The following is a 13,067-nucleotide window of genomic DNA, read 5'->3' as shown; positions in this document are numbered from 1 at the left end:
CCCGTCACCCGGGCCCTCGCTGACACTCATTTTGGACCCCTTTCTCTCTGAGGCGTGGGCCAACCGCCTTGTCCACGCTGCAGGCAGACTTGCCTCGGTGCTTCTGCCTGGCTCTGATTCAGCCTCCGTGCGGGGGCCTCCTGCGAGCCAGGCCCTGGCGGTGCACACGCCATCTAGTCCTCATGACTGCCCTTAAGAGGCAGGTAGGCCGTGGAGAAAGTCGAGGCTCAGCAGGACAGGGCGGGTCGCCCAGACCCCCAGGTGATCAGTGGTGGCCCCAGGATGCAAACACACCTGAGCCCCTGTCATTTGCACAGTCCCACGGTTGCCCACCCGGAACATGGTGGGGCAACTGACGTATAATTGAAACCAGGGTCCCCAGCGCCTTCCCGAGGAGCACTTACAGCTGCCCGAGGCTGTCTGGTAGCTATTACAGAATACGGGCTGAGACCAAAGGCTTCCGTCATTGAAGCCAGTGCCTCACTGCTCTGCTCTGCCTTATAAATCAAGACACGCGACTCGTATGAAAAGGCATTTGGGGGGGGAGACGCAGGAGGGAAGAAATATGGGAACATATGTATATGTATAGCTGATTCACTTTGTTATAAAGCAGAAACTAACACACCATTGTAAAGTAATTATACCCCAATAAAGATGTTAAAAAAAAAAAAAAGAAAAGGCATTTGGCCCTTGGCTTTCCGCGTTGCTCTGCTCCCAGGTGCTGTAATTCAGGAGGAGAGATACATTCTCCGGTAAAGAGGCCGAGAAAGCCGCAGTTTCCGCAGGCAGAGCCGTCGGCTTTGTGGGAATCGTTATTCCTCTAGATGGAAAGGGTGCATATGGTGCTTGCCCAGCGATCAAACTGTAATTACAACTTCCAGCAGTTTATGGCCAAACGTAAATAGTGAACGTGGGGCTGATTTGCCAGCCCCTGCAGATGACTGGCCGTGCCCTTGGACCAACGCGGTATGATTCACCCGACACGGTTTCCTGCTGAGCTACAAGTAGAGAACCCCAAGTTCCCCTCCCTCTAGCTCCCTTTTCCTAAGTGGACATGGGCCTGTGGCTACAGTTCAGAGTCAAGGGCGGGCCAGTGGGTACCCTCGGCGGTCAAGAGAGGCCAGGAGGGCGGCCGCCCATGGTTACCAGTCTGAGCAGCTTATCCAGGGTTTGACAGAGCCCTGGATCCACCTGAACCAATTATGACAAATAACCCGCGGAATAAGGCAGTGACAGCGGGGCCCAGCTGGATAAACTGGCGTAGCGCCTTGCAGTGAAATCGGACGTCAGGAGCGGGTGCCGGGTAGCTGACGAGAGTGAGTGCCGGCCGGATGGATCAGAACGAATTCAGAGCAGGCGTGGGCATTGTCGTCGAGGCCCCGCGTTCACAGCCAGAAGCAGAGGGGAGCCCCGGTCTTGTGTGGGGACTCATAAATTCCAGAAGGACTGTGGGAAGACGGGGGGCGCCGGAGCACGGGGGAGGTGGGGGAGCGAACAGGCAGGAGGGCCCTCCCCGATGTGGGGCATCAAGGGGCGAAGGGACCAGAGAAAGGAAAACGGAGCAGCGTGAACGGGGCGGGGTGGGGGGTGGACATCCCAGCTCCACGCGCGGCGGATGCTGCATCACCCTGTTTAACCCTCGTTGCACCTCTGAAGTGGGCGTGGGAGCCCCCCCACCTACACAGATGGGCCAGGGAGATGAAGCAGCCAGAGCTACACCTGGTCAGTGGTCCAGGAAAGAGCCACGCCTGGGTGTCGGAGACTCAACAGCCCGCTGGACGGTGGGGGGAGGGACGGCTGGTCCCGAACCTGGGCAGGGCATGGTGGAGGGTGTGGCCGGGCTACCTGGGCAGGTAGGGCCAGCCTGGCAGGACGGGTGGGGCGGGCAGCAGGGAGGGGTTTTCTGGGTCTGGGGCAAGGCCAGCGCTTTGCCAGTAGCAATCGTACCAGACTGACCCAGGCTGCTGTGAGGAGGGACGGCAGAGACCTGGAGGCCCGGTGGCGGGGCCGGACAACCCTGGTCGCCCCCTCAGGCCTGGAGACCTGCGACAGACCTGGGGTCTGGCCAGATGGCCAAGGGAGCCACCAGGGAGGTGAGCTGTGCGTGTGTGTGCCTGTGTGTACACGTGTGTGTGTGTGTGTACACGTGTGTGTACACGTGTGTGTGTGTGCACGTGTGTGTGCACGCACAGCCACGAGAGAGGTGTGGTGTCCAGCCTGGGGCCCCGTGCACCCCTGGAGAGAAGCGCCCACACCCTGAAATTCTGAGACTCACAGCTGCTCCGTCCCCACCCCATCTCTACCCCAGAGGCCGTGCCGCCTGCCAGGCCCCAGGATGCCACCTGGTGACCAGAAAGGGTCTCAGGCCAGCCCAGCCGGGCCAGGCCCAGGTCGGCACCCCTGCCCCAGGTCCTCACGGAAGGGTGCCCGCCAGGGCTGGGGCAGCTCGCTCTGGGGCAGCGGGCAGGTACGGACAGGCCCTGGGCAGTCACAGGCTCTCCCTGGGGACCAAGGCAACAGGCCTGGGGAGGGGCTCGGCCTGGCCTGGGCAGGACGGAGGACGGGAGGCCTACGGGGTGAAGAGAGAAGCCTCCGAGGCCCCAGGTGGGTCCCACTGGGCTGCAGGGCAGGGCTGGTCGGCCCGGCAGCCCGGAAGTAGAGGGAGACCACCCAAGTGCCCGAGGCTGGCGGGACCCCGCGCCCAGCCCCCAGCGCCAGCAGCCTGTGAGAGGAGTGGGCAAAGCCTCCCGAGTCCCCGCTCTTACCAGGGCTGACCTGCTGCACACGGCCGGCCGTCACCCGCGGAAACTGACGCTCAGAGAGGCCCACGGTTGGCCCTAAGTCACAGACACGGTGAGAGGCCAGGCCAGGGTCCCAGCCCTCGTGTCGGACCCAGGGCCCTGCTCCTGCCCGGCTTTGGGGGCCCAGTGCCCTGCCCAGAGGGGCCAGCACCTTGGACACGGGGAGGCACAGCTTCCCAAATTGCCCCCAAACTAGTGCTGGAAGGACCCTCAGCCCCCCGGCCCCTGAGGCCCAGAGAAAGGGGCGGAGTGGCTCCGGGGTCCCCAGGCTGCAGAGGTGTGCTGGGGGCCTCTGCAGTCGCCCCGGCCCAGGCTGTGGTGGCATTAGCTGAGTCAGTGGCCATTGTGTGGGCCACCACCAAAGCCCAGGGCCAAATCCCATCTGCCACTCCTTGGTGGGCCGGCCTGGGGAAGGGGGCGTGTCAGGACGCCTCCCACCACCCTGTCCTCCAGCCCCGTCTCTGGAGCCCAGAGTGGGCAGCTCAGAGCTGGAAGGGCCTGGCTCAGGGAAGGCAGGAGGGGAGAGCCTGTCCCCCGTGGGAGAGAGCCGTGTGCCACCGGAAATGGCAGGCCGGCCTAGAACGGGGGCTGGCACAGCGGGGGAGCCTGGAAGGAGGTTCGGTGCCACAATGAGGCCATTAGGTCCCTGGGGTGAAGGGCAGGCGTGGGGAGCGGGGTGTTGAGGTCTGTGACTGGCCCGAGGCTCCTCGGCCACCCCACAGCTGAGCCGGGAGCTGCCCAGGGCCCAGTCACCTGGTCACGGTAAACAGCGGTCAGAGGCGTCAGCCGCCCGCGTCTGGGCGGCAGGTCTGTCCTGCGAGAGGCTTGGTCAGCGTCCAGCCCCAGGCAGGGAAATCAGGCCAGGCCGGCCAGGCCGCCTCTCCCGAGTGGCTGCTGCCTGTGAGAGCAGCCGCCAGGGGTGGGGCCTCGTTCGGCCGGAGAGCCCCATGGGAGGCCGCAGGGTCAGCCTCTCCCCGGCCCCTCCTGGGACCGGGGTGCCAAGTCCCTTGCTCCCCCAGACCCGGTACCCGTGTCAGTCGTGCCCTCTAAGCCGGTGAAGCCCGCCTTACCCACCCCGGGGCCCTGTGGCTCCCGGCTGCGCCTGGCATGTGGCCCTGCTCGGGGTCTGGGGTCTGGGGCTAGGGGGAAGGCAAGGGGGTGCTGTCCCAGGTCTCCAGGGATTGCAGGGACCTGCATGCCATACCCCAGGCAGGGGCTGGCGGACCCTAAACTCACCTTTGCTGACGAGAAAGCAGAGGCCCAGCGAGGCGAAGGGGTGTGCCCAGGTGGCCAGAGAGCAGGGGCTGCCTCTGGAGCGACCGGGTCAGGAAGCCAGAGAAGGAAGGGGAACCCCGGGTTTATAAAATGCAGCCGAGCGGACAGCGCCGCAGGTCCGGGCGCCATGGGCACGCGGGGCTCGGGGGCGGGCGCGGGGCTCGCAGGAACTCATGTCCGCTGGAGAAGGGCCAGACCACACCGGCCAGCCCTGCCGGGCCAAGTGGGAGCCCACGCGGGACACCAGTGTCCAGGGCGTGGGCTGGGCAAGGCGCGGGGTTCCCGACGCGCCTGTGGAAGTTGAAGAGGTGAAGAGAGAGAGGAGGTGACACCCGAGACGGCAGGAGGAGAGTCGGCACCGGAGGAGGCCGTGAGGGGAGCCGGGCCAGGTCCCGGGTTCTACCTGAGTCAGGATGGGGGCCTCAGGGCGAGTCTGGGGGACCCCCTGGGGGGCAGTGTGGGCGGAGGGGTGGGGGAACGGGGTGGTGTGTCCGAGGGGCTGGCAGCCTCCCCCCGGACCCTCCTGTACCCTTGGGGGACCCTGGACACGTGGGAGTCCCTGACTCCCACCCCTTGACCCCACGATCCAGGGCCGCAGGGAGGGTCCGGCGGCACCAAGGATGGGACCGTGTGGGCACTTAGTCCCCAGGGTGGTAGACGGCTGAGGCCCCCCACCCTGCCGGCGCCTCCAAGGGCCCAGGGGGGTGAGCCCCTCCCACTGGCCCAGGGCTGACCACAGGGCAGGCCCAGTGGCCTGTCTGTGACCAGCCACACCCCCTCCTCCCCTCCCCCCACCCCCTGGCAGAGAAAACCAGCAATGCTTCCAATGCACCTCCCGGGGCCAGGGGCCTTTCTAGCCGAGGGGAAATTCTCGTAATAAATGTACCCGTTTCAGAGGGGCACTTAGTATACCCTCGATGTCATGCCACCTCCCTTTCCTTCCAGAACTTTCATCACCCCAGCTGGAAGCCCGTACCCATTGCGCACACAGACCCCTCCCCCAGCTCAGGCCCGGGCAGCAGCTGCCTGGCCTTCTGGCGCAGGCAGGTGAGGGCACCTGGCGCAGGCGGGTTCCTGGGAGCCAGCTGCCTTGAGCAAACAGCCGGGGGAGGGATAGAGTGTCAAAGGGGGAGGGGACAGCCTCCACTCCTCCCCTCCGCCCAGCACCTCCCCGCAGCCGGAGGCTCGGAGGCTCGGGTGGGCCGCCGGGAGTGGAGTGCCGGCCGCCTGTCCCCAGGCCTGGCCCAGCCTCCGGAAGGCAGCCTGGTCCCAGCCCCGCGGGGGCCGCCCGTGGGGGCCATGTGGCCACACAAATGACCAGCCAGGCTTCCCTGGAGGCCGGGCCTCCCAGGACTGGCCCAGGAGCTTCCTGCCTGAGAGGTAGGTGCCGGACCCTGTGACCAGGTCTGGAGGGAGGGGGGAGGCGCCCGGCACCCCGGTGGGTTACGAGCAGCTGAGGAACAGGGCGCCCAGGGCTAGCAAGCGGGCTTGGGGTGGCCGGGGGCCCTGGCCGAGCTGGGCACCAGACGCTCGGGCAGGCCCTGTGGGTGCAGGGCGCCTCCCCACCCCGTCTGGCCTGCTTCCCGGACTCCACCCCTGGTAGGCAGGGCACCAGGGGCCCCCCGACTTTCTCAGATGTCTTTGGCCCCTGAAAAGCAGGCTCCCCACAAGCCCGGGACACCAGAGGTGGGGACCGATCGCCCCGGGACACAGTCAGGCAGCTGGTGTCTGCACCCAGGTGGCTGACCCCAGGGAAGAGGGCGCCCAGGCCCGGGCCTTGGACCTGGGTCTCTGCACACAGAGGGCTGCCCAGAGCCCAGGCAAGAGGGCAGGAGGGTCGGACCGGAACTCCCCCGGGAGGGACGGTGGCCGAGCCCAGCATGCCCGCTCAGCACAGCCTCGCCGTCCCTGCCCACTCTCTCCCCCCACAGGCACCGGGGCTGCTTCCGGCGTCTGCGGGCACCTTCGCCCTCCCTCCTCCCCGTCTGTGTCCTCCCTCGCCTCTGCAGATGACTAATGCCTCAGGGCTCCTGGGAGACCCCCTGATGTGGGCAACCGGGCCGCAGTCCAGCCCCCCGCTGGCCGTGCCCACCGGGCTGCAGGTGGACCGCGTGGGGAACAGCTCCCAGGGCGCCTCCCAGCTCTTCCTCACCACGGCACTGGCCCGCGGCATCTCGGGCGTCTTTGTGTGGACCGCCCTGGTGCTCACCGGCCACCAGGTGAGCCCTCCCCTGCGCGCTCCCTTGGGAACCCCTCTCCGTGAGCCACAGCTCAGCCTGGCCCTGGCCGGCCCTACTGGGGCTGTGGGTCCACGAGCGCAATGGCCTGGGTGCAGACCTCGGAGGCCTTCGGGCCAGAGGGGCAGCGCCCAGGGGCTCGCGGAGGCAGCATCGGGCCAGGGGAGGGGGCAGGGGAGGGAGAGATCTGGGCCCGAAGGTGGGCGGCCTCTTCCAGGCAGAGGGAAGAGCTCCAGCCAGGTGCCGGGCCCTTCCCCCGGGGCATTTCGTCGGCCCCTCAGCCTGGTCACTGAGGTCAGCAGTACTGTCCCCTTTCACGGATGAGAAGACTGAGGCTGGGAGAGGCCGGGGTCTTTCCTAGGCTCACGTAGCCCGGAGCAGAAAGGTCCTTCCCCTCCAGAGGTGCGGCATCCCCGGGAAAGCTGGTGAGGCTGGGACGTGGCTCTGTAAGGAGTGAGACCAGGCTCTGGGGGTGGAAGCAGGGTCAGAGCTTGGCTGGAGGGGCCCAGAGCTGGGGAGATGCAGCGGTGCCAGGCCTGGCAGCGAGAGCCAGGGGGCGGGTGACAGGAGGTGGCGCCCGAGTGCAGGGCTGGGCAGAGGGGTCCCGAGCATCTCAGGCAGCGGAGGGTCTCGGGAGCCCAGGACTGCGCCAGAGAGACACGAGCAGAGCTGGGAGGGAGAGGGCTGCCTGGGCTGGGGCACCCGGGGCCTGTAGGAGGGGCCTCCGGCATCATGTGGGAGTTTGGCTCTCAGCCCGGGGGTGCTGGAGCCAGGGGAGGCTGTCGTTGCGGGGAGCTGAGAGCAGAGCTGCTGGCATGACTTGGCTGGCATTGTCATAGGGACTGGGTTGGAGGGGTGAGCCAGGAGACTGGCTGGCAGGGAAGCAGGTGGCCAGAGGCCTCCGAGGCAGGGCGGTACCCTCTCAGTGAGAGCTGCCTGCTGTGTGGTGCGTGTCCAGGTGTGGCCTCAAATAACCAGAATATAAGGGGGACACGGCAAATGTATTAGTGGGCCCGGTGCAGCTGAGAGCAGCCGGAAGAGGTTGGGGCCATCCGGGAGGCCTTCCTGGAGGAGGCAGCATTTGCCCTGAGTCTTACCAAGCTGCCCTGGAGCATCTGGACAGGTAGACCGGACAGGAGGGTGGTGCATTTGCCTCTGCAGGGAAGCCATGCCTTCCTCCCTGGTGGCAGAATGGCTTTAGGTCTGGTGTCGGCTGTGATTTGTGGGACAAGGAGCAGTAAGGGGGATGGGCACCCGACGCCCTGGGTCCGGGCCAGTTCCAGCCACAGTCTGGGCCTTGGCTTGGTCCTCTGTCTCCTGCCCTGACCTTTTGTAATCCTGGGTGCCAGCTGGGCACGTGTGTTTGGAGCCCAGCGTCCTGGGGCCCCACGGCCTGGACAGTGCTGATGGAGACCCCATGGGTGGTACTTCCCAGGCCCCACCCTCCTCCCTGCCCCCACCCGCACTCCCATGGAGGAGTCCCACCCTCCCCACCCATCCAGAGCTCAATGGGACAGAGAGACTGGACCCTCACTTTAAAGACGGGGAACCAAGGACAGAGAGAACAGCGGCTTGCCAAGGCCCTCAGCCAGGCAGTGCCAGCCCAGGAGCAGAAGTCCATCTCCTGATAGCCGCTCAGGCCGTGCCCTCCCGCCGCACCAGCTGGGGAGGGAGTGGCTGATAAGGAGCCTGACTGACGCCAGGCTGCCCCCGCCACTCCCCGTGCTGGGCCCTGAGAAGCTGGGTCTCTGCACACAGCCTGCCCTCTGCCTGCCCTCTCTCCACCTCCTCTCATGGCACCTCTTCCGGGAAGCCTCCCAGAGTTGCTTGGGACTACAGCCAGCTACCTGTTTGCCTGGCTCCCTGGGGCCTCTTCCTTCCAAAGACCCTGTCACTGTTTTTTTTTGTCCTCGTAGAAAATGTGGACCATCTAAGAAGGTATACAGATGAACATGAGAACCACCCACCTTTTCCTTTTGTCCAGGGATGTCTTTCCCTTCATTTTTACCCTGCTTTTTCACACACCTGGGTCCTGCTCAGGTTGTCATCCTGATGTGACCGATTGCATTCTGTCGGAGCGTCTCCCCACGCTGGCGACTCGGGGCTGCAGTCTGCGCGGCTGCATCTCGGTCACGGGCCCCACCGCCGCGCTCAGCCTCGTGTGCGTCCCTACCGTGAACGTCCTTGAACGCAAATCCTACTTTTGTTTCTGAATAAATCTGTTTCGTGGGATAAATCCCTAGAAAGGGTCCAAGGGTATCAGCCCTTTGAATGCCTCCGTGTCAAAATGCCAAACTGCTCCCCAGACCAGTCATGCCCACGAGGGGGCCGTGACTGCCGCCCATGCCCCGCCCCCGGGGAAATGCTCGTTGAATGAATGAATGAATGGGCGCGTGAGTGAATGCACGTTCCCAGCGCAGAGTCCGCTAAGGGCAGGGCCCAGGGAGGTCCGCCTTGCTTCCTCCCGCGTGGCGGCGGGGGGCCGTGTCCCCAGGCCTGCCTTGCCCCCCCAGATCTACCTGCACCTGCGCTCCTACACCGTCCCCGACGAGCAGCGCTACATCATCCGCCTGCTCTTCATCGTCCCCATCTACGCCTTCGACTCCTGGCTCAGCCTTCTCCTCCTGGGGGGCCACCAGCACTACGTCTACTTTGACTCCGTGCGGGATTGCTACGAAGGTGAGCACAGCTAGCTCCCCGGGCCCCAGAGTGGCCCCAAGCTGGGCTGGCAGGGGGAGCCGAGTGAGGGGCTCCCAGGCGCCTGCACTCCCCCCGCCTGCCCCGGGGCGCCCCGCCCTCCAGGCCTGAGTCTGGCTTAGCGAGGCCCCTGCAGGACAGTCGGGATTAGTGGTGCTCACGATACAAGACTCCCAGGCTCCCAAGCGGGGGGCGAGACTGCAGCTGGGCCTGCCCAGAGCCTGGGGGTGGAATGGAACGGGCCCTAGATGGGGTGGGGGGCGTCAGAGCTGCCGTGACTGCTGCAGGCCCCACCCCCGCCAGGGATGGCATGTGGTCCCAGAACCCGGCCGGGAGCCCCCGTGAGGAGTGCGTCCTGCTGCGCGAGCTGAACCCCAGCTGTCTTCTGGGCAATGGGCGCCAAGGAGTTCTGAGCGGCCAGGGAGCCTTCGTGCAGGCCGGGTGCCCTCGTGGACCGCCCGGGCTCACTGCCGACACCCCTGTCCTGCAGCCTTTGTCATTTACAGCTTCCTGAGCCTCTGTTTCCAGTACCTGGGGGGTGAGAGTGGCATCATGGCTGAGATTCGGGGAAAACCCATCCGGTGAGCATCTCCCCAGAGCCCGCCGGGCACCCCTACGCCCAGGGTGGGCAGCCAGGCCAGTCTGGGGTGTGTCCTCGGACACACCTCAGGGACTCCCTCACCCCAGGCCCAGCTGCTTCTACGGCACCTGCTGCCTTCGGGGCATGTCCTACTCCATCGGGTTTCTGCGCTTCTGTAAGCAGGTGAGTGCCCGGCCCTTCCCAGCCGCCCCCTGACCGCCCCTGACCGCCCAGTGTGCTGGGGGGTCCTCGGCCCCTCCCCCATCCCCTCACTCTCCTCCCCCACCCGCAGGCCACACTGCAGTTCTGCATTGTGAAGCCCATCATGGCCTTGGTCACCATCATCCTGCAGGCGTTCGGCAAATACCACGACGGGGACTTCAAGTGAGGCCAGGCTGGCGCGCGGGCAGGGAGGGGTGGGCGGGCCGGGCCTGGGGGGCACAGGGGAGGTAGGCAGGGCTCAGCAGAGGGCTCAGCAGGGGCCAAATCCCCTCCCCCTCCTCCTCCTGGGAAAGGGCTGGGGGCAAGGCCGTGGCAAACAGACCCTTGTCACACACATGCCCTGGGGACTCCGGGGCTTCGCGGCCCGGGCAGCGATGGGCTCCTTCCCCGGCGCTACCCCGCAGCAGGGCCACTGGAGGGCGAGCGTGGGTTTAAGGGCGCTCGGGCCCAGAGAGCCAAGCTCTGCGCTGGCCCGTGCCCCTGCCCTGGGTCCACACGAACTCCTCACGCGCACGCGCACGCACCCTCACACACATGCACATGTGCAGACACACGTGCTCTCACATGGGAACACACAATGAGCATGTGCACACGCTCATACAGCTGACATGCACACGAAGCGCCCACGCACGATGGTGGGTCCACGACGTGGGGGCCGTTCCCGTGCCTGGGAGGGTAGAGAGGGGAGGGGCAGCAGGGCTCTTGCCTGGAAGGGGGCAGGACCTGGAGACGACTCCCTGCAACCAGCTCCTCTGCCGCTCCCCTAGGGTGCCATCTGCAGGCCCTGGAGGGAGGGTCCAGGTCTGAGCCACTGCCGGTGCCCAGGCTGGGGGCCCAGGCCAATGGCGCAGCTGGCAGGGTGAGGAGGGCATGGGGGCGCGGGCCCACCCTCACCACCGGCCCCGGCTCTGGCCCCCAGCATCCACAGCGGTTACCTCTACGTCACCCTCATCTACAACGCCTCCGTGAGCCTGGCCCTCTACGCCCTGTTCCTCTTCTACTTCGCTACCAGGGAGCTCCTGCGGCCCTTTGAGCCTGTCCTCAAGTTCCTCACCATCAAGGCCGTCATCTTCCTCTCTTTCTGGCAGGGTGGGTGGGGCTCCTGAGGCAGGGGCTGGAGCCCAGAGAGATGCCCCAGCTGTAGCCGGCTCAGCAGGCGGCCCTCTCAGTGGGAGGCCACCAAGCCCCCGGCACGGGGGAGATGGTGGGCTCCCCACCCGGCAGGTCTGGCCCAATGTGTGGGGGAGAGGCCATGCGGGGGCGGTGGAGTCTTGTCCTCAGCGGGCCCTGGGCCAGGCTCTGGGCACCGCCAGACCCCACTTCTCAGGGGACGGTGAGGGGTGGGGCCAGGGAGAGGTCAGGACAGGCGCTCGGGGAGTTCTTGGACGTCCGCTGTGCCAAGGCCCCGGCTTTGGAGGCTCCCAGCCCCTCTGGACCTCAGACCCGGCAGACCGCCGCCAAGCCCATGAGGCCGGCCTCAGGGGGACTCCTGGCTGGGGGCGGCTGCAGTCCAGTCTCCTGTGCGGGGCAGGCACCTGAGTGGCCATCACCGTCCCCCAGGGATGCTGCTGGCCATCCTGGAGCGGTGTGGGGTCATCCCTGAGGCCCAGATCATCGATGGGAGCAGTGTGCGGGCCGGCACGGTAGCCGCCGGCTACCAGAACCTCATCATCTGCATCGAGATGCTCTTTGCCTCCATCGCCCTGCGCTACGCCTTCACCTGCCAGGTGTACTCGGAGAAGAAGGAGCGCTCGCCAGGTAGCCGGGGCCCCGCCAGCCCCGGGCCCCCCAGCGCCATGTCTCTGTCCCCCGTCTTGCCCACGGGCCCTGGGAATGTCGACTTGATGTGCAGGGAGATGGCCCCATGGAGGACCCAAGCTCCAGACAGGTGCCTCACCGGCACGTGGTCCAGGGGAAGAGCCCAGGCAGGCCGGCGAGCAGGCGGGCTGAACACTCAGTGAGATGGGCTGGACCTGATGTTTGGGCCCCCAAGGGTCCCTCGGTGATAGGGGGTTGGCGCAGCGCCTGAGCCTGGGCGCTCCGGCAACCATACCCAGGTACCTGGACCAGCCTGACCAGAGAGGCCAAGGGCTGGCTGGTGCTGGTGTCCCTAAAGAATGGCCCGTTTGGGTAGGGGTGGCCTGAGCCTGGACCGCTCAGCCTGGAGTGGCCGAGGGTGTGAAGGGTTCACACCAGGGCAGAGAGAGGATGGGGGCCAGCTCACGGCGGTCTCTCTCTGCCACCTCTGGCAGGGGGTCTGGGCTGGGACAGCCCCAGTGCTGGGCTGGGGTGGAGAAGTTGGGCTGGGATTCTGGGTCCTAGGAGTCACCCTCTGCTGGCCGAAGCCAGGGCCTGGAGATGCAGGAGCCCTGGCCCAGGCAGCCCCGAGGCTGGTGGGGAACAGGTCAGGTCCTGGGGTCCGGGTGCACGGGGGAAGATGATGGGGCGCAGGGAGCACCCCAGCCCACCCGCTGCCTGTCGCCAGCCCCCACGGCACCCATGCAGAGCATCTCCAGCGGCCTCAAGGAGACCGTGAGCCCGCAGGACATCGTGCAGGACGCCATCCACAACTTCTCGCCCGCCTACCAGCAGTACACGCAGCAGGCCACACACGAGGCCCCGGGACCCGGCCAGGGCAGGGACCCCTTGCCCAGCACCCACCCTGGCACAGATGTTGGCTCCAGCAGGGGCAGGAAGAGCCGCAACATGGAGAAGAGGATGCTGATCCCCGCGGAGGAGCTGTAGGGGCCCCGGGGTCAGCAGCCGCCTCCAGGCTGCTGGGAAAGGACAGGGCCCCTCACCCACCGACCGTCTTGCCAAAGGTCAGGCCTCTCCTAGGAGCCTCCTGCTAGGCCCGTGGAGCCCACTGCCCATCCCACCTCTGGCCAGTGGAGCAGGTCGCTTGGTAGCCCTGCCAGGCGCCCCGGGGCCGCACCATCGCCTGGTGGGCCCTCGGCCTCAGAAGAGGGCACCTGAGCCTACCTGACAAGCCCAGGGACCTGCCGGGCTCACCTGGCCATCGGTTCGGGTGGCCTCCCTGGATGGACAGCTCCCGGGCAGGGCCGGGCACCCCGGAGCTGTGGGCCTTACAGGCAGGAGGGCTCCACACTGAGCGCAGGAGGCGGGGTGGCCCCGTGGAGGAAGGGCCGGTGTGGCTGCTGGGCGTCTGGGAGGGGCTGGGGCCACGGGTGGAGGGCTCCGGCTTCCCGGTGAACTGCACTTATTTATGCATAAACAGCCTGGGTTTTCTAGTGA

The 13,067-nt window shown here is 66.5% G+C and overlaps 1 protein-coding gene and 1 long non-coding RNA gene across 7 annotated transcripts; one reads left to right on the top strand and one right to left on the bottom strand.

The window, feature by feature from the left end:
• Positions 1 to 1,683: 1,683 nt before the first annotated feature.
• On the bottom strand, positions 1,684 to 3,695 carry LOC141276579 (uncharacterized). The gene is made up of 3 exons (XR_012326461.1): positions 3,555 to 3,695; positions 2,766 to 2,837; positions 1,684 to 1,809 (listed from the first exon to the last, which is right to left on the bottom strand). It is a non-coding gene; the product is annotated as an uncharacterized lncRNA (long non-coding RNA).
• TMEM184A (transmembrane protein 184A) lies at positions 1,809 to 13,067 on the top strand. 6 transcript variants are annotated; one of them, XM_033840845.2, is made up of 10 exons: positions 1,809 to 2,093; positions 5,022 to 5,456; positions 5,736 to 6,295; positions 8,827 to 8,992; positions 9,501 to 9,591; positions 9,698 to 9,773; positions 9,883 to 9,974; positions 10,732 to 10,901; positions 11,373 to 11,570; positions 12,298 to 13,067. In XM_033840845.2, exons 2-10 carry the CDS (start codon positions 5,390 to 5,392, stop codon positions 12,555 to 12,557), a joined length of 1,680 nt encoding a protein of 559 aa, XP_033696736.1. In that variant the 5' UTR covers positions 1,809 to 2,093; positions 5,022 to 5,389; the 3' UTR covers positions 12,558 to 13,067. The 6 variants fall into 6 exon arrangements, with proteins under 6 accessions (XP_033696736.1, XP_033696737.1, XP_033696739.1 ...); XM_033840846.2 differs by having other exon boundaries at positions 1,809 to 5,456; positions 5,736 to 5,896; positions 6,008 to 6,295; XM_033840848.2 differs by lacking the exon at positions 5,022 to 5,456 and having other exon boundaries at positions 6,008 to 6,295.

This window comes from Tursiops truncatus, chromosome 15, assembly GCF_011762595.2.
Source record: "Tursiops truncatus isolate mTurTru1 chromosome 15, mTurTru1.mat.Y, whole genome shotgun sequence".
NCBI lineage: Eukaryota > Metazoa > Chordata > Mammalia > Artiodactyla > Delphinidae > Tursiops > Tursiops truncatus.
This window is presented reverse-complemented; position numbering and strand designations above follow the sequence as displayed.